This window comes from Blennius ocellaris, assembly GCF_963422515.1.
Source record: "Blennius ocellaris genome assembly, chromosome: 20".
NCBI lineage: Eukaryota > Metazoa > Chordata > Actinopteri > Blenniiformes > Blenniidae > Blennius > Blennius ocellaris.
This window is the reverse complement of record NC_137669.1, coordinates 17,719,272-17,738,930: the sequence shown is the minus strand read 5'-3', so window position 1 is coordinate 17,738,930 and position 19,659 is coordinate 17,719,272. Positions and strand designations below refer to the sequence as shown.

The 19,659-nt window shown below is 49.3% G+C and overlaps 4 protein-coding genes across 5 annotated transcripts; 2 read left to right on the top strand and 2 right to left on the bottom strand.

The window, feature by feature from the left end:
* Positions 1 to 210: 210 nt before the first annotated feature.
* Positions 211 to 3,811, top strand: psmd4a (proteasome 26S subunit ubiquitin receptor, non-ATPase 4a). The gene is made up of 10 exons (XM_080515684.1): positions 211 to 251; positions 822 to 962; positions 1,274 to 1,388; positions 1,497 to 1,583; positions 1,760 to 1,828; positions 1,918 to 2,133; positions 2,357 to 2,465; positions 2,575 to 2,706; positions 2,798 to 2,850; positions 3,248 to 3,811. The coding sequence occupies exons 1-10, from the start codon at positions 226 to 228 to the stop codon at positions 3,416 to 3,418; spliced, it is 1,119 nt and encodes a 372-aa protein (XP_080371810.1). The 5' UTR covers positions 211 to 225; the 3' UTR covers positions 3,419 to 3,811.
* A 293-nt stretch (positions 3,812 to 4,104) lies between these two features.
* Positions 4,105 to 11,933, top strand: znf687b (zinc finger protein 687b; the record flags this gene model as incomplete). 2 transcript variants are annotated; one of them, XM_080516427.1, is made up of 10 exons in its annotated part: positions 4,105 to 4,139; positions 5,612 to 7,963; positions 8,424 to 8,686; positions 8,795 to 8,979; positions 9,081 to 9,257; positions 9,359 to 9,521; positions 9,787 to 10,155; positions 10,651 to 10,751; positions 10,952 to 11,039; positions 11,307 to 11,933. In XM_080516427.1, exons 2-10 carry the CDS (start codon positions 5,626 to 5,628, stop codon positions 11,931 to 11,933), a joined length of 4,311 nt encoding a protein of 1,436 aa, XP_080372553.1. In that variant the 5' UTR covers positions 4,105 to 4,139; positions 5,612 to 5,625. The 2 variants fall into 2 exon arrangements, with proteins under 2 accessions (XP_080372553.1, XP_080372552.1); XM_080516426.1 differs by having other exon boundaries at positions 8,391 to 8,686.
* A 1,468-nt stretch (positions 11,934 to 13,401) lies between these two features.
* On the bottom strand, positions 13,402 to 15,627 carry aqp10b (aquaporin 10b). The gene is made up of 6 exons (XM_080516336.1): positions 15,446 to 15,627; positions 14,852 to 14,978; positions 14,626 to 14,763; positions 14,383 to 14,501; positions 13,838 to 14,055; positions 13,402 to 13,737 (listed from the first exon to the last, which is right to left on the bottom strand). Exons 1-6 carry the CDS (start codon positions 15,533 to 15,535, stop codon positions 13,566 to 13,568), a joined length of 864 nt encoding a protein of 287 aa, XP_080372462.1. The 5' UTR covers positions 15,536 to 15,627; the 3' UTR covers positions 13,402 to 13,565.
* Positions 15,628 to 16,160: 533 nt separating this feature from the next.
* Positions 16,161 to 18,565, bottom strand: hax1 (HCLS1 associated protein X-1). The gene is made up of 7 exons (XM_080515837.1): positions 18,376 to 18,565; positions 17,831 to 18,081; positions 17,233 to 17,429; positions 17,079 to 17,142; positions 16,838 to 16,971; positions 16,636 to 16,756; positions 16,161 to 16,546 (listed from the first exon to the last, which is right to left on the bottom strand). The coding sequence occupies exons 1-7, from the start codon at positions 18,438 to 18,440 to the stop codon at positions 16,473 to 16,475; spliced, it is 906 nt and encodes a 301-aa protein (XP_080371963.1). The 5' UTR covers positions 18,441 to 18,565; the 3' UTR covers positions 16,161 to 16,472.
* Between the last annotated feature and the right edge of the window lie 1,094 nt (positions 18,566 to 19,659).

The window sequence follows — 19,659 nt, the reverse complement described above, 5'->3', positions numbered from 1 at the left end:
GTACAGTTTATATTAAAAAAAGAATAAAGATTGATGGCGTCACTTTATGGCCACAAATTCAAAATATGAGTTGAAAATTAAAGAGTCTATTTGGTTTATTCTATTGTCTCGTGTCAATAAATTAACCGCACAGATTGGACCAATCAGCTCTCGGTTTACTCGGTCTTTATCCAATCATCTGCGAGCTTGCTGAGACACGACAGAGAGCAACAAGAACTTTCCAAAATGGGGCTTGAAAGTACGATGGTCTGGTAAGAAGTCCTCAAATTTCTGTTTTTCTATCGTTGTTGGTATTTTATTACTTCATCCGAAGACATGTTTGTTATTAACTCGATAAAGTCGCTTTCAGACAGGAACATGGACGAGATATCGCGGCTCCTTGAGCTGCTGTTTGTCGGTTAAAAGGCTAACCGGCTAACGCAGGCTCGGCAGGCTGAGTCATTGTAGCTCCAACGAGCTTTTCATTTATCCGTTAAATCGAATATGTATCCACCTATAACACACACGACATCGTTCAGATGTGACACCGTTCGCTGTTTTGTATTTTCACTTTTTGTTAATGCCTGACAACACGGACAATTTAATTGACAGTCTCGTCAACTGTCACAACATGCTAAAGTTAGCACGGCGTGCTAGTGAGAAATGGTTAAAGAATCTTTAATACATTTAGTGTGGTATGTGTTTAATGTTTTCATATAGAATTTAATGTAAAGAAATAACACACTTTAGGTAGTTTGTTCGGGCCCATGAGAGTGCCGGTTCCAAACTTACGTGGACTAGCCGTTTGGCTAAGTGATGTGCTAATGTCCTTTCTCCTTCAGTGTGGACAACAGTGAGTACATGAGGAATGGAGACTTTCTACCGACCAGGCTACAGGCTCAGCAGGATGCTGTCAACATCGTGTGTCACTCTAAAACAAGAAGCAACCCAGAAAACAATGTGGGCCTCATCACAATGGCAAAGTAAGCACACTGATCTCAGTAAACACACATCGGATGTCTTAACTGCTTCACGGCTTTTTAGATTAGGACAATATTTGATATAGAAGATGTCACACAGAGCTGTTGGGGTGTTTTGATAAACTTGATACAATGTTTTGCATGTATTGTACTGGGGACGCTTGTGGGTCTGCGAGTTACTAAAGTATTTCAGGTACTATTTCCATAGCAGTTGGATCAGTATAACTACTGGCTGCTGATAATTGATTGATCGTTTACCACTTGCATGTGGAGCTGAAGGTGAAACTCATGCAAACGGTTTTTTTCTTACACAGTAACTGTGAAGTCCTGACAACGCTGACACCAGACACCGGCCGCATCCTGTCCAAACTCCACGCTGTTTCTCCAATAGGGAAGATATGCTTCTGCACAGGCATCAGAGTGGCTCATGTGTGTAAACAATAGTTTTGAACTCTATACAAAAATGTTGATATAGATTTAAGCCTTTTCTTCAAGCACGATTTGTTTCTGAAATCTGTTTGTTGCTTTCCCGTGTAGCTGGCTCTCAAGCACAGACAAGGGAAAAACCACAAGATGAGGATCATTGCCTTTGTTGGGAGTCCTGTCGAGGATAATGAGAAAGATGTGAGTTTACGGTTTTGTTATTTACACTATTTCAATGTCATAAATGTTTAAGCAAAACAAACTCCACTCAAGTATAATCAGTCAAAAAAAAGCACAAAGTATTATGGTTAACGCTCTTCAAATAGTTTCTTTTTTACCTTTCATTGTGCTTCTGTCCCAATCTACTCATTTTGCAGCTTGTGAAGTTGGCAAAGCGCTTGAAAAAGGAGAAAGTGAATGTGGATATCATCAACTTTGGAGAGGAGGTAAGGAGCTCACATTTTCTTATTCTCGATTGTGATAATTTAATGTCCACATCATTTTCACTTGTTTTCAAACATATAATTTCTTTCAGGAAGCAAACACGGAAAAGCTGACTGCATTTATTAATACTCTAAATGGGAAAGAGGGAACGGGCTCCCACCTGGTCACAGTTCCTCCGGGGCCCAGTCTTGCCGACGCCCTGTTGTCCTCCCCCATTCTGGCCGGTGAAGGAGGCTCTATGATGGGTCTTGGAGCCAGCGACTTTGAGTTTGGTGTGGACCCCAGTGCAGATCCAGAGTTGGCCCTGGTAAGAAATATATGATGTATGAAAAGTGCCAGATAACTTTTTTTTTATCTTGGTGTTACACTGAATTTCAGTGCAACATTTGGTGAAATTGAGTGAAATCTCAAGCAGCTTCCTGTGAGAATTAAAAAAAAAAAAAAAAAAAAAAAGTAGCTTCGTGTGTATGAAATTGAGGATTTCCCTTACGGTTTGTGACTCACAATGTCGTCTTTGTGCTCTTATGCAGGCCCTGCGTGTTTCGATGGAGGAGCAGCGACAGAGGCAGGAGGAGGAGGCCCGCAGAGCCGCTGCCGCCTCTGCTGCCGAGGCTGGCATGCCAACACCCAGCGCGGACGGTAAGTGAAGTGAAGGATGATTGACGTGTCATTATGTGACATCGCAAATTACAGTCATTTGAGGTTGAATGACACCCCCCCCCCCCCCCCCCCAATCTTTTTATGTCAGAATCGGAGGAGGCCTTACTGAAGATGTCGGTTTCTCAGCCGGAGAGCGGTGCAGCAGTACTTCCTGACTTCAGCAGCATGACGGAGGAGGAGCAGATCGCCTATGCTATGCAGATGTCTCTTGCTGGAGGAGGTGCGTTACCCTAAAGTATTCTTCAAACTCATACCGTCACCTGCATCTCCTGGTGTGCTTGATAAATTTGTATTTTCGTATTTGTGAACAGAGTATGGTGAAATGGATGCAGGAGCCCCCATGGACACTGCAGAATCAGCCAAGGTGAGTCATCATACCATCCATCCATCTCCTGTACCGCTTTATTTATATCTATAGTGTTTAAGTTCACATGTAAAGGTAAGATGATGGGCCTCTTAAGCACATTTGAACCAGGTATCAACTGAAATTACTCCATATTATATCAGTACAGGCACTTTCACGCCAGGTCAGTTATTTGTTTTGGGTCATTTTCTCACTGCACTTTTTAAAGTGGAACGAACATCTTTGACAATTTGTAGTAGTTCCAACAGCAGTTTGTTCAAGAGAGCAAGAGGTTTGAAGGAGGAGCAGCCTTTCACTGAACAGACGAATGATTGATTGAAGCTGACATGGTATAGGCACTACATCATAAAGGTCCGGTCCATCATAACTGACTCCGTCTTTTGCAATAATGGAACAGGAGGAAGACGACTATGATGTGATGCAGGACCCAGAGTTCCTGCAGAGCGTCCTGGAGAATCTGCCTGGTGTCGACCCCAACAACGAGGCCATCCGCAATGCCATGGGCTCCCTGGCCTCCCAGACAGGAAACAAGCCGGACGGCAAAAAGGATGAGGAGAAGAAGAAATGAGGAAAACTTGAACTATTTCCAACTAATACAGGATTTATTAAGCGTATTAAAAAAGACTGCTGATGCACTTCCCTGCATGTCAGCAATCTCATTTATTACCACCATTTTGTCATGAATACTCAGACATTAAATAAAATGTAAAAAAAAACAAAAAAAAAACGACAACCTGATGTTATGTCTTTGGTTTATAATTTACCCAGAAACATTGACATCATGTTAAAAAAAAAAGAATGAAAGTAATCTGGGCTTCTCTTTCCCCTACATTTCTCTACTTGGCATCGTTAAATACAAAACTGAGGGATTTGTGATGACAGGCTTTTAAATGAACACTTACCAACACCCCTGTCACGTCTTTGTGTTTTTTTGCAATAAAAGTATTGTGTAAATAGCTGATTTCGTTTGTTTTGTTTGTGTTGATGTTTGATATTGTTGACAGTGCGCGTGCTGGGGTTTTTTCCAACTGCCGGACGTTAGAAAAAATAAATCCCTGCAGGGTTCTAGTTTACATATCTACAAACCGTCCTTTGAAGATTATACGTGGGTTTGTTTTTCTGTAGAAACAAGTAAATAGAGTACAATATACGTGTCGCTTGCGGCATCCTCCGTGCTTTTTTTTCCCCCAGCGCGAGCCGCGGTTGATAGGACATCCCGGGTCACGTGACGGGAAGCGCAGCATTTTCAGCTGAAAACGAGCTTGGATAGTCGGGAATCGCACGTCCAGGTAAACAACCCAAATCCCAGAGATATTGCAGGAAAATCCACATACCGAGCGCAATTTCCAGTCACGCCGTCGACCCCGCGATCACCGGAATGCTCCCGCTGTCAACCCCGAGCCCCAGCACGCGCGCGGCGGCTGCTTTTTAATGGCGAGCGCTAGCTAGTTAGCTAAATGACCCCTCTCTTCTGTGTTGGCTGGAGCTCCGCGGCCAGCTAGCCGACGCAGCCTCGGTCGTTAGGTCGCGTTCGGGAGACGCTTCCCCTCCCCTCCCGCGGTTGAACCGCGTCTCGAGCGGACCCCGTTGTGAATCCGAACCTGCACGGTGGAAACGGCGCATTCCATTCATCTGGAAGCAGAGCTGCTCCCGGCAGAGCGGCTGCAGGATCGCCGCCGCGACGAGCGCGCTAGCGGGCTAACCGCTAACCTGCCTGTCAGCTTGTGTTTAAAGCACCGTGCGGACCTGCAGCTGGCCAGTGTTTCTGCACCTGGTTCTGATGCGAAGCTTTGGACACTGCTCGTCTCTGATTGTGTTAATGTTGATCACCAAATGCACCCCCCCCCTTCCACCTCCACCCGTTTTCCCCATTTCCCCTCATTATTGACATCACTGGTTTTCAAAGGGAAGCTGCAGCATCAATGGGGATTCAGCAAATAGAAATAACAATGGAGCACATTAGTTGTATAGAAGAAAGCGCACATGAGCACCTAAATCCGTGTGATTTCAGTGTGTTTTGAGGATTTCTGCTGATATTATCAATATCCAGGTATCTGAAATTGATATAATCTTCTGGACTGACACTGTTGTGTGTTTCCTGATGTGTGAGTTCCTGCAAACAGCATTATTAGGCATCTTGGGCTCAGTCGTTGAGTGCCTTAAATAGCATAACCATAATCTCACTGTCATCTAGGATTTCAGCAAAGGTACTGTCTTCCAATTTTTGGCTCAGACTTTTAAAAAGCAACAGTAGTAAACTTATTATTCACATAACTTGGGATGCACCTGCATTCGGATTGGCTTTCCTTTTCTTATTTGTGTCACTGACCATCTTGGTTGACATTTTCTTCATACAGGCAAAATAACCATTGAAGAGAAACTGGATAGTTCACAAAGTTTTTTTTTTTTTTTTTTTTGAATAAAATAACTCATTTTAGCCATGAGATCCCATACATCGTATCACATGATATAGCTTGATGCTGTATATTGCTCCGCAGAATTTCAATTTGAATGCTTTTTAAGTTCAAACGACTTGTTTTTTTTGTTTGTTTGCTGTCAATACCGTGTTGCATGTCTGTTTTACATTCAGAATATTTTGTGCTGCTTTTCTTTTTCTTTATATTTCATGGCACAGCTGCCTCAAAAATGAATTAAAGCGACGATCGTTATTTAGATAAGCGACAACAACAGGTTGATTCATATTTGTGTCTGTACTTTTGCAATTGCTGCCACTTCAGCCTGTTATTCTGTGTGTTTGCAGGAGTTATTCCCGGTATGGGGGACATGAAGACCCCAGATTTTGATGACCTGTTGGCAGCATTTGATATTCCTGACATCGATGCCAAAGAGGCCATCCAGTCGGCGCCGGACGAGGCAGAGGGGCCCCATGGAGCGGCGGGTGCCCCTCTGGGAAAGCCGGACAGCGTGGTGGGTGTTGGGTCATCTTTGAGACCACCGAGCCCCTCAGACCCCCAGGGGGACACCTCGATCGTGAGCGTGATCGTGAAGAATAAAGTTCGCCTTGAGGCGGTGGACGGCGCGGAGGGAGAAGCTGACCAGGATCCCATCGACGTGATCGCGGGGGTCGATGTGGGCCCCCGACTCGGCGCGTGCGCTCCCGGCATGGCCGAGTCGGAGGCCCTCAACCACAACGGTTTCGGCGCGTCCGGTGTTTCCACGCCCCTCCCGCTCGCTCAGTCCAACGGCGCGCCGTGGTCGCTGAACACCCCCAAGGTGTCCTCAGAAGCAGCCGGCGGCAGCACGGCCAAGTCCCACAAACAGGGCGGGAACATTTTCAACAGACTGAAGCCGCTGGTGGCGCAGGGCTCTGGAGACCCGGTGGGTCGGGCCAGGAAGATGCAGCTCCTCCAGCAGCAGCACCAGCAGCAGCAGGACACGGGCCAAGAGAGAGCAGACGGGGTCAAAGCGTCGTTGCCCTCGTCCTCCTCTCTGTCTGCGGGAACGTCTCCGCTGACCGCCGCGAGCCCCGTCGGCCTGGCCTCGCCTTTCTTCCCCCCTTCCAAGCCCCTGATTTCTACTCTGCCTTCGGCCCCGTCGTCACACCCGCTACACTCATCTCAGCCTTTCAACGGAGCGCCCAAAAGCGGGCCCGTGGGGTTCCAGCCCCAGCAGATGGAGGAGGAGGATTCCGACCCTGACCTGGGGAGTCCCCTGGTAATCCAGGAGACCCCGGACTCTCCCACCTGCACTCAGCTGAGCCGGCGGTACAAGTCCGACCCCATCTCGACGCAGCCCTCGTCCTCTACCGCGTCGCAGCCCAAACCCGGGGACACGCCGTCCGGTGCGGCGCTGACCTCTGCAACCCCCCAGTCCGGCTCCACGGAGAGTCCGCAGGTGGAGGAGCGGCACCCCGAGCACGTCATCGAGGAGAGAGACTCGCCAGAGAGCCCCGAGCCAGAAATGCCAAAATCAACTGCGCAAGTTGCAGCTAAAAGGTGCTCCAGCCCCGCCGTGGCCTCCACGCTGCCGGATTCGGAGCTGCGGGAGCCGAAAGAGGAGGAGGAGGAGATGGAGGTGGGGAATGGGATTGACAGGGTCGTGGATAACAAAGCTGACAAGACAGAAAACGTGAGAACCGGCGAGGAAAGCATGGAGGTGGGCGATGGCAAGCCCAAACCGCCATCCGCCGACGGGGGAGAAGCAGGAGTTGCTGCGCCCGCCGCCGCCTCGGGAGCTCCATCCCGACCGCTCAAAGTCAGAATAAAAACAATTAAAACCTCGACGGGGGGAATCACTCGGACCGTCACCAGAGTGGCGGGGAAAGGTGCGGCTGCCGGGAAAGGCCTGGACTCTAAAGGCGAAGCTGGCGAGCGCAAGGTGTTGGGAAGCAAAGGGCAGAAGCTGGAGGCTTCCCCCGCTCACATGACGTCGGCGTCTCAGAAAGTAAGTGCCCTCAACGCTCTGCCCGTGTCCACGCTCGCCGCCAGCAGCGTCATGCTCGCCGCGGCCACAAAGGTCCAAAATAAACTGGCCGCGTCGGACAAGGCGAAGGTTTCCGCCACCGCCGTCAGCATCACAAAATCCGCCGCCCTGCCCGCGACCCCCGCCGTGACCTCCTCCCCGAAGTTCTCCGTCGCCGCCGGCGGGATCAGCGTGCGCTCGGCCACCAGCAAAGCCGCCAACGGCGGCAGCGGCACCATCATCGGCAGCACGCTGCAGCCCAACAAGCCCGCCTCCATCGTCAACAGCACCGGCGCCGTCATCTCGCGCAGCCAGTCCAGCCTGGTGGAGGCCTTCAACAAAATCCTCAACAGCAAGAACCTCCTGCCGAGCTACAAACCCGACCTCTCGGCCCCGCCCCCGCCCGAGTGGGGCCTCCCGCTGCCCGCAACGGGCTACCGCTGCCTGGAGTGCGGCGACGCGTTCGCCCTGGAGCGCTCGCTGGCGCGACACTACGACCGGCGGTCGCTCCGCATCGAGGTGACGTGCAACCACTGTGCGAAAAGGCTGGCCTTCTTCAACAAGTGCAGCCTGCTGCTGCACGCCAGGGAGCACAAGGAGCGCGGACTCGTCATGCAGTGCTCCCACCTGGTCATGAGGCCCGTCACCGTGGAGCAGATGATCGGGCAGCAGGACATCACGCCGATCGGCGGTAAGCAGGACTTCAGCGGATCCCTTGTTCTTTCACCAGTTCAGTCACGTGTTCAATTAAAATGTGATCGACTGCTTGTGGTCTGTCAATGAAGTGATTGTTTCCAGTTAAACCAGTGAAAAAATGTATTGCGTTACCATGTAAAATCACAAAGCCAGTTAAAGATTTTGAAATCAGGGTATTCTTTTGGGCTTTTTTTCTTCAAAACACCACACCTAAATTGACTTAATTAAAAAAAAAAATCTACTTCCTGTGGTAGTATACATGTTTTATCTTTTCCCAGAAGTAAAAATTGTGCTTAAATGTAGTGTTGACTAGTTTCCTGAACTGTTTATAAAGTCTGATGTACGTGTCACTCATTTTCTGACTCATCCTCATTCACCTCGTCCCATTTGTCTCCCCCGTTCTCCACCTGCGTCCCGGCCAGGCCTGATCACCTCTTCGTCCTCCTCTCCTCCAGTCTCCTCTCCCTCGGCCACGTCCGGCGCTCCGTCCATCTCGGCCAGCTCCAGCCCGCTGAAGGACTCGTCCTCGGCGGCGGCGGCGCAGCCTCGGCCGGTGCGGCGCGCCCCTCAGGGCCCCCAGGCGCTGATGCCGCTGCCCTGCAAGAAGGCCGAGGGGCTGCAATACAACAACTTCAAATGTCCGGAGTGTCAGACTCAGTTCTCCGGCAAAACCGAGCTGGTCACGCACTTCCAGCAGATCAGAGCTGCTCCCAACTCGGTGAGTCTTGGACGTCAGCAGACAGACGTGTCCTGCTGCCGGTTCGAAACAACTTCAACTTGTTCGACTACTTTTATCTGATCCTCCCCACTCTTTTTTTGTATGCAGACGTGTATGCAGTGCTCGCCTCCCATGATGCTCCCGAACTCGTGTGCCGTGTCCGCCCACCAGAGGATCCACAAACACCGGGCGCCGCACGTCTGTCCCGAGTGTGGCGGGACGGCACGGCAGGCCAGCTTCCAGACACATCTGGAGGAGGCGTGTCTGCACTTTGCCCGGCGCATCGGTTACAGGTGCGGAGACCCCCCCCGACAGAGCCGTTACTTTACCTCATCAGTTTCGTCCCGTTCAGCAAACACACGAGTGACGATCTGTCCCGTCTCCTTTGCCGAAGGTGTTCGAGCTGCCAGGTCGTGTTCGGGGGGTTGAACTCCATCAAGTCCCACATCCAGACGGCTCACTGCGAGGTCTTCCATAAGTGCCCCAGCTGCCCCATGGCCTTCAAGTCTTCCCCCAGCGCCCAGAGCCACATCAGCACTCAGCACCCGACGCTCACCGGAGGACAGGCCAAGTACGCTGGCTCCGTCCACCTGAACGTCTCCAACCAGAACACTTCACCTCACCTCTAACATGCGCATCTATTTCTCCCCCCCCCCCCTGTTTCTCTTGCAGGATGATCTACAAGTGTGTGATGTGTGACACAGTTTTTACCCAGAAACCGCTGCTGTACATGCACTTTGACACTCATTTAGCCAAACAGAAAGTGCACGTGTTCAAGTGTCCTGACTGCACCAAGCTCTACGCCCAGAAAGGCTCCATGATGGAGCACATCAAGGTGAGATTACCCAGCTTTGTAACAAGCACAGCAAATCGAGCCTTTTGCCTTCATGTGTTGCCCGTTCATTGCGTTCTACAGTGAATGTGGTGTCAACTGAGGCATACAGCAAATCTTGGATTGGCCTTTGGGAGGCTTCCGATCGGAGACCTCGTCCTAAGTTCTATGCCAAGAACAAGCGTTAGAAAGTGTGTTTTGACAAATGAAATGAAACGACTTCACAGAAGCCGAACTCAGTTTTTTTTTCCCCCGCCGTCGCACTCAGACCGCCCACCGAGGACCCTCGGCCAAACAGGAGTCTCAGTCCGACGCCACCAATCCCGCCTCGGCCCCCGCCAACACGTCCGGCTCCTCCAGCCAGAAGTCCAAGTCCTCCGGGAAGCCCGACAACTCCGACGGGGAGGACTGGGGCCGGGAGCAAGAGGAGGAGGAAGAGGAGGAGGAGGAGGACGACGACGACGATGCGGACGAGGACTACGAGGCCCCGGGGGCGGGGCACTCCGGCTCGGCGGCAGCGGCGGCGACGGGCGCCGCCCACCCCGCCACCCCGACCGAGTGGACCTGCCCGCAGTGTCAGAGCACCTTCACCGACAACGACGACTACCTGAGTCATGTGAAGATGGAGCACGGCAAGGTGGGACCCCGTGTGACCTCACATGACCCTACGTGACCTCACGTGACCCTACGTGACCTCACATGACCCTACGTGACCTCACAGGACCCCACATGACCCTACGTGACCTCACATGATTCCCTCTTTCCTAATATTTCATGTGTTATTTTCATAAAAACATCCCAACATGGCGGCTTTGTTCCTCTGGACATTACCGTATGTTAAAGCATTTTTTTCCTTCCAATATTTCTGTTTTTTTTTTTTAAAGTAAAAGGTTCAATCCAATGCGTTAACCGTGAGGAATAGATACTTTATGAATACGAGTTGGCAAAATATTCCCTCCTTGTTTATCCTGACTATTAATTCAATTTATGAACACCAATTGAACATGATTGGCTTAGCGCTCTTTGTAGAAGTTTGATCACGGGCCACAGGAAAATGTATGTTTGTAAATAAGTGGGATCTTATGTGTTTTTTTTTTTTTTTTTTTGTCTCTTCCTGTGCGTTTCCCTGCAGTTCCCCTGTCGTATCTGTGGAGGCACATTCAGCACGTCCTCCAGCCTCAGGCGTCACGAGCGCGTCATCCACGAGGGCAACAAAAGGGTCTTCCATTGCCAGTGAGTTTGCATGTTTTCCAGACACGACGTGTTTGTCCTGTGGGGGACCGGTGCACTAAATCAAAAGGCTTGCTTGAAATAATTTAGCTTTTATATGAGCTCCACTCTGTTAGCATGTGGTTGACAAATTTACGCGTAAATACCAGTTGGTAGAGGAAGTCCTGGATGCTTTGAGTGAGTCTGGTGTGATTGATTTTCAGATATTGCACAGAAGGAAAACGCACCTTTGGCAGCCGGTTCTTACTGGACAAACACATCCGGCTCCACCACAGATCCACGGACGGACAGGTGAGTCGGCAAAAAAATGCTCTTGGATGCACTTATTCACGTATTTTCCGTAAAGAACAACAGGGGAGAGGACATGTTGAGGTTTTGACAGATTTGATTTTCGATAAAGTGATGAATGAATTGAGTAGAATTTGGGGGTTCTATTGTCTTTTGTCCATTTTAACTGACTCATTTTTTGAAATGAGGCAAATGAAAGCAGAGGAATTGTCTTATAATCGGGGTCGTATTTGGACCAATGGGGTCAATGGAACCTGTCTCTGCCTCCAGGGACCCCCCATGACCAGGAAGCGCGCGGCCACGGGCGGCGAGGGGCCGGGAAGCTCGTCGGAACAGGACGGCGAGGTCGGCCCGCCGGCGGGCCGGGCGGGAGACGAGGAGGAGAACGCCACGGAGGAAGGCCCCGGCGCCGCCGCCGCCCCCGCCCCCGCCCCCGCGCCGGCCAAGCGAAACAGGGCGTCGGCGCCCTCCACGTCGTTGGCGTCGGAGCCGGAGGAAGAAGACAGCGTCTTCCGCTGCGTCCCGTGCGGCTTCGCCACCGAGGACGGCGCGGAGTTCCAGCGCCACATCCCCCAGCACCGCGGCGACACCGCCTCCTTCCAGTGCCTGCAGTGCGGCGTCTGCTTCGCCTCGGCCGGCTCCCTGGGCCGCCACCGCTTCATCGCCCACCGAGTGCGGGACACCCAGGGCGACGCGGAGCGCGGCGCCCCGCGCGCCCACGGCTCGCCGGACGGCTCCCCCGCCGGCTCCCCGCAGGCGGCGGGCGAGGACGCCGACGGCAACCTGGGCTGCAAGGTGTGCGGGCGGCGTTTCGACAAGGCCTCGGACCTCAACACCCACTTCAGGACCCACGGCATGGCCTTCCTCACCGCACACAAGACGGACAAGCCCCAGTAGAGGAGGAGGAGGGGGAGGGGGCGGGGCATCGCGTGGGACTGAATGAACACTGAGAGCAAGCGAGGAGAGGGGGGGAGGGGGGGTTGTAGAATATGAATGTTGATGAAACGGGGCTGTTTCCCCGATTGTATGTGCATGTCGGGTCACCTGCGATAGACTTTCTATAGCGGCCATACTGCGTCAAAAAAAAAAACATGGCCTCATTTCCATTTCCACTCTCACTCTGCACAGACTGTAGCCACCTGCCTGTTTCTTAATGTACCACATATGTAAACACACACACACACACACACACACCTCCCACTGTACTCCTGACTGCTGTGTTTTCTACATCACATCTCTATCAGTCCATGTTTTTTTTTTTTTTGATTTGATTTTTGAATTCGGGTCACTTTAAACAGAAATAAAAGACGTCAAACCGAAACGCGCAGAAGCATGAAGGAAGACAAACCTGCAGCCCGGAGACTCCCGACACCGACTTTTATGTTGCTATTATTATTTATTTATACGAAACACACGACTGCTGTCGGTATTTGTGCGAGTCGGTTGCGTCAGATCGTCCTCCGGTGCAATTTACCTGCGACAGAGAGATGTGAGGCGAGATCTCTCGAGGGGAGATCTCCGGAGGGGGGGGGGGGCGTGGCCCGCGTCCTGTGTGAATACGTTGTGATGTCGTTACTCGTTGAGCTAGAAAGAAGAGAGATCAGGCTTCCTGCCGTTTAGTATACGTGTTTGACTTTTGCCCTGTAAATACATATGACACTAAATGAAAGCGTTCTGGTTTTAGTAACTTGCTATGATAATGTGAATACGTATAGTATTTGTACTTGTACTGTCACCTTCTTTTCCAAAATGATTTGAAGTCTAAAAGAATAAAAAAAAAAAAAAAGAGCCCCCCCCCCAATCCCCCAACAAAGTTAGCTCCACATTGTAATTACAGAGCAGAGGGAGAGCGCGGCTAGGGGGGGGTCGTGTCGTCTTAATGTGTATGAAAACAAATGTTTATCTCTTTGAGACGGTTCTTTTTTTATCTACAGACTCAGTGCTTGCTGTACTCACGTTTCTTTTGTATGTTTTAAAAACAGCCTTCACTGTCGCGTGACGGAGGCCTCTGAGTGGATGTTTTGTTTTTTTTTTCTTTGTTGGTTTGTATCTTTTATATGTCATATCATATTTATATAGCTGAATAGTGGAAAATTCCATGTCATTTCCTTTTCCATGGTTGTGGTCTGCTTGCTGAAATGCCATACACTTTTGTGCTGTTTGGAAATAAATGTTGAAAACAGACGAAACTCGCAGTCTCGGCACATATTTGACCGATGACTTCCACTTTGTTTCCTCCAGAAATTGAATAACAAATAATTGTCCTTTAATATCAGCTGAAGGGAAAAGATGAATCCCATTAAATCTCTCTCCAGTTTTATTTTCATAATGAAAAACGTTCACACAACGCAGAATTTTCCAGCCGTACATATTTTGTCAATCAACTTTTCTATCTTTTTATTTTCAGCCGACTTTCAGGCTATTCTCATCAGTGCAACAAAGTTCAACCAAAAACACACACAGGCCGTCTTCAGTGTGTTTTTACATTAAGTTGTTTTTCATTTTTTTCCTTTTCTTTCCCCTCTCCAGTCATTCCAGTTCCAGTTCCACCTTCCCCTCGGCCTCCTCCTGACAAGAGGCCTGCAGCTCCGCTGGAGGAGACGGATGGTGCACCTCCACCATCAGTTCATATATCACACTCCCCACCAGCCCCCCCACGCAGGGGCCGACGATCGGCACCCACCACCAGCCGCCTCCGGCCCTGCAAAACACAACAAGCCCACGTCACCAAACGACCCCCCTCCAAAAAAGCATGGATCGGGAATAACGCGGGCAGTTTGGTCGGCGAAACAACTACTGACTCGAACACGTCCGCCCCCCAGCCGGCGATGTACGTGAACAGGCGAGGTCCGAAGTCCCGGGCCGGGTTCAGGGCGTAGCCGCTGTTTGAGCCCATGGAGATGCCGATGACCAGCACGGCGGCGCCGACCAGCGGCGGCTGGAGAGCGTCGGGGACGGAGGTGTTCCTGCGGTCGCCCAGAGCCAGGACGCACAGCAGCAGGGCGGCGGTGCCCACCACCTGGGACAGGAAGTCACAGGATGGAGTCTCGAAACTGCCTTGAACTCGTTGGAAACGTCGTTTTTTAAATGAGCAAGATTATATAAGTCCAGCAGGTGTCATTCCTATGTGGAGTTTGCATATTTTCTCAAGGGGCGAGTTTCCTAGTTTCCTCAGAATCCACAAAAAAAACCTGCCGTTAAGGTCAGTTGGTGACTATAAAGTGGCCGAACGTGTGAATGTGAGTGGTAAATGCAGATTTGATTTCAAATTAATACCCTTAATGATGGTACGCCTTTGTACTATTGAATTAAGAGAATTAAATATATATATATATATGTGCCTGACCTGGTCCACGATGCCTCCCCACAGACTGAGGTAGTCGGCCGGGTAGGTGGCGAATATCCCCGCCGTGGCGTTTGGCCCCGTCACCGTCAGCCGGCCCCCGCCGAACATCTGGATGGCATCTGTACACGCGTGCGTGCATCATCAGGGTGCAGCCACACACACACAGAACATTTCACCCTTGGGGGTTTATTGAGCTCGGTGTTCTCGCCCTACGCCAAGAGGACACGACTTCGCTTGCCTCACCGTAGTACTGCAGGCCGACCGTGGCCGCAGCCAGGAAACTTCCGAGCACTTGGAAGAAGATGTACAGGGGGAGTTTTTTCCAGGGATGTCGCCCCAGAACACACAAACTCAGAGACACGGCGGGGTTCAGATGAGCACCTGAGACGAGAAGAAAAAAAACAAACTTAGATGTAATATGTCATATTAAATGGGAAAAAAACTCTTTTCCTGTACAGGTTCTTCTTACCGGAAACTCCACGAGACATAAAGACCCCGAACGTGACTCCCAGAGCGAAGCCCAGGTTGATGGACAGGTACTGTCCCTTGGTGTCCCGAGTGGTGGTCACCTGGGCCACGGAGCCACAGCCGAACAGCTGCAGGTAAGGAGAATTGTCATTATGAAACGGAACTGCACACAATAGTGCAGTGTACACACACACACACACACACACACACACACACACACACTGCAATCTGCATTTTTATGCACTTCCATTCTGCTTTATGGTTTGTGCTGTAAAATGTTTGCAGCCCGGGGAGGTGTGATGGTCATTACTGATAAAAGATCTGAGCTTCTTCTATCTAACCGCCCCCCCCCCCCACCCCACACACACACACACACACACACACAGACTATCACCCTTGCTTTGACTCTGCAGTGATCAAAGTCCTCCGTCAGACATTGTGCAGATTCCCCAGCTGCTCCGAAACTAGAGAACAAACGTGGAACTGCCGTTTCATACACTCATAGTTAGACTTCTTTTGGTTCCCCAGAGTTAAATCCTGCCCTTTTTTTTTTAGAGTTTGGAGGTCGTCAAACAACTTGAAGGCAGACACTTACAATGAGGATGTAAGTCCCAAGACATTCGGCCAGACACTCTCTGACCAGCTGGTTCCCGATGTGACACTTCTTCAGCAGCTTCTCCATCATGTCCGGGCGGCAGCAGGCGAGCGCTCAGAGCTCGGACGCCGTCATGGAGAAGATCTCGCTCTATCTATCTCTCCACTGTCTTGTGTGGGCAGAGTTTGACCTCAGGAGACGCGTCACGCACTTTATGGCACGGCAGATTTGATTGCTATTGTGGATCCGCATATAGGAAACGCAGACTGTGAATTGGCAACATACGCGCATAAACATCCAATTCTTTGATACTGAAAACTTTCTTTTTTGGCTGGGAGTGTTCGTATTAGAGTCACACCGAGTGTGATCGTGAGCTTTTATAACAGAAACACTTCATTTCTCGCCAGGAGCTTCGTTTTGTTATAAATGTCGAGGTGCTGTTTTCAAAACATACTTTTCTTTTAGTTTTTCTACATAAAACCCCAATAAATATCATTTAGAAATAGTAAAACATTTTGGTAAACTGCAAAACTAACCAGTGATGGAATGTTTTTTAGGCATTACCTCCTAACGATTTATAAAGAAATAGAAATAAATAAGTTGTAATGTCGATATTGTGCTTAGAATCATTTATTACCACAGCAGGAACGTCTAAAGCTGCAGGACAGGACAGCAAAAAAAAAATTACAATTAAAAAACCCCAGCCGCAAACAACTTTGTAAATATATTGAAACTCTTTATTTCAACCATCACTCAGACATTCACACAGGACATTACAGAAAGAAAACCTTTTTTTTGGTCTCGAATTGTTGAACTGATTCGTCGTCGGTTGGAAGCTTCTAACCGACATCTGAATGTTGGAATCTGAAGTTTGAACCTCAAAGTCGCCGGCCTTCTTTTAACAAACATATTGAGCTCATGCGTCTTGACGGTGCAGCTCAAGTCCAAGAAACACAAACTTTTGGAACACAAGATTTTTGTGATTTTATTTTTTTTCTCCCCCAGAGACTTTTCATCGCTTCACTTATTATTTAAAGCCTCCAAAGAACTTGGAGAATAACGAGTGGTCGTCTCTCAAGTCTGAAAAGTGTCGCGCACCACCTGGAAGGCAAAGACGAGAAAGAAAGAGGCACGGCGGTGAGATAGAAGACGGAGTGCGATGAAAAAGGAGGAAAAGGAGGAGAGCTGACCTGGAAGGTGGGGAGAGGTGTGATGGTCTGGACCCTGCGGGGTCCCGGGACCGCCTGAGCGAGTCACGGTGGTTTCCTCGTTGCCTTTTCCGTCTCGGACTGTCCGCCGCTCCTCCACAGTCTGAGCGTCCAGAAAACAGAAGAAAAACATTATAAGCCGTCGTTCAATGTGATTCACTTCAATAAAACGACGACGCCTCACCCCGTCAGGCTTCACCACCTTGGTGACGACCACAGACTGAAAGAAGGAGCGAACTCTGGGCTCTGTGGGTGTCTGACCAGCAGGGGGCGACAGGATCTGATCCAGGCCTCCCGATTGCACAACAGAGTCCAGGTCTGCCAGAGGATGGGGGAAAAACAAAATAAAAAAAAAATCAATCAGAGATGAGTTCAAAGATCCAACAGCGATTCTCTTTCACCGATGGATGGGAAACTTCGCCCACCTACGTCTTCTCTGATCCCGTCCTGCGGTGCAATGTGCCGGTCCTGCCTCCAAATGTCATGGAACTACGTCAAGAAGATTACAGATGATATGTTATGATGAGATGAGGACAAAAATAAATAAATAGATGATCACATGAAAGAAGGAGACATTACTTTGGAAAAAGGCGTCCAGCCTTGAGAGGGCGAGCGTGAAAAACCTGGCGACTCCGAAGGGCGGGTGTCGCCTCGGGGTCGCCGAGCGTCATCGTTAGGGGGTTTGAGCATGAAGTCTCTGAGGGGGTTCCCTCCGGGTCTGTACGCTCCTTTCTCCGCTCCCTCCTGAGGCAGCGCCGGCATTGAGCTGGGAACATCTATACAACCACACAGGAGATTCAGAGATTCATCTGGTGGAAACGAGTCTCGGTGCTCAAAATAACACACAGAGAAAAATGAAACAAACGACCACGTGACCAGAGAAACAACTATATAGGCAACAAAAACCCAACCACAATTAAATACAAAGGTTGAGATCACTGACAAATCTAAAGATTAATAATAATATTAAAAAAATATCCCTTTTTTCCCCTTAAAATTTGAGTTAATGTGTGGATGCCACTGCTTACCAAGCATCCTGCTGAAACACTCACTCCTTTATAATAAAACTATTACAATTCAGGCTTTCCACTAAACAACACATTTGATTTATCCGAATCATCTTCATCTACTTTATATATTCTTCTTTTGATGATCAAAAACAGAAGAGTCTCCTCACCTCTGTGTCCGAGCTGGGTCTGTCCGTCCCAGTGGCCGAGCTGGGAGAAGATCTCCTCCATCTCCCGGAGGACTTGTCCAAACACAGGAGGCTCCTGGAGCCTCATCCCGTCCGGACCGAGGCTGAATCCGAACCTCCAGGCGCTGTCGAAGGGGTCCTGGTGATCCCCCCGGAAGCCATCGTAGTACGTCCCGTCATCTTCCTCCTCGTCGTCCTCATCATCGTGGGTCATTGTGTCGAAGAATGGGTCCCTGGTAAAGACAATAGTTGTTTAAAACGCCTTAACGATCACAGTTGTGTTGCTGCAGATTAAATCTAAATTAAAGGAGCAGTTCACCAAACTTCGTTAATAGACTTTACACCCGGTCGCATTAGCCTTCGGGTCAGAACAAGTCTAAATAAGACAGCAGCCGCTGGACCCCTGCGGTTTTCCTGGCAGAAGAAAATAACAACTAATCTTGTTATTGGTGGAGATTTATCAACTAACTCAACTGGTGCTAGCTCTCTCGTTAGCCGAGTAGCGGCTAGCCGACAACAACACTGACCTCCGGCCGTGGTAATGTCCTCCAGGGACCCCGAAGAAGCCCCGAAACAAGTCGAAGACGCTCATCTAATGCGAGGGTGCGAAGAAATCTAATTCATGACTGGGAATATGCCCGCACGGCGAGCTCCGAGAGAGGCAAACAAACCCCAGGAGCCAACAGCTGGTGGAAGTGTCGTAAAACGTTCTGGAAGGATTCCTGACGTAATATATCGTGTTGCTGGGTTTTACCGTAACTGAACGAGACAACGCGCAGCAGCAAAGACGGAAGCCTTGATGGGACTTCCGCTGAAAAAATCAAATAAAGCGGATGCATAATAAAAATAAAAAAAAAAGTTATAAGCTAAATTAAATTAATAGCAATTGTATGTTTGTTGTATTTTTCTTCTTAGTTACACTTAATGCATTACTTGTGTCAGAAGTATACAGTAAATGTAAAATTTCGTATTTATACAGACTCAAAAGCTTGAAATCTGTCAAAACTCAGCTCGTCCTGGGTTTTTTTTTTGTCTCATTGTCAAAAATGCAGTTTGTCGCTATTCAAAGTGCGTCTCCACAAGTAAATAACGTTTTACAAAACAGTAAATTACTGGAGCTCAATCCTTGGTTTTGTTCATGTGATTTGCAAAAAAAAAAAGTTTTTAATTCCTCTACCAGAATCCACACTGGAAAATTTAGGACCCAGCTTTAGCTGCTGTTGTACAGATGGCAGTAGTACAACTTCATGGATGCCAACTGCCATTGAATCCAAGTGAAAAATAAGGGAAACGGTCATCAGGACGAAAAGAGCGATGGGAAACAATGTAGATAGAACCAGCAGATGGAAGCAATGCAACTTTATGGATGCAAACTGCCATTAAACCCAAAAGAAGAAACTACTTGCCTCCTTTTCAAGTCTTTCCAGACATTTATAGTGAATCATGTGAACGCCGGAAGAAATATCGTAAAAGTTCTTTCCATTTTTCCTCCCAGTTTTTATCAAATTCTAATGTCAAAACATGCAACCGGATGCATTCCTGCATAATTTTAAGCTCTGAAAATAAGATTTTTGAATTTGCTGTGAAGTCTGTCAGGACGAAATCTCCAATTATTGACGTGGGTGGAGAGAAGGCAGGAGGAGAAGGTGGTGGTGGAGGACTATGAGACGAGCTGGCAGGGCGGTGCAGTGGCGAGACGGTGACGGCAAAGGGAGTGGAGAGTCTCATCACGGCCTCCTTAAGGAGTCTATGGTGAGAAGAGGTTTTCTGATGGGAAGAAGGCCGACGGTTTGGTTTTCCAGGGGAGTGGA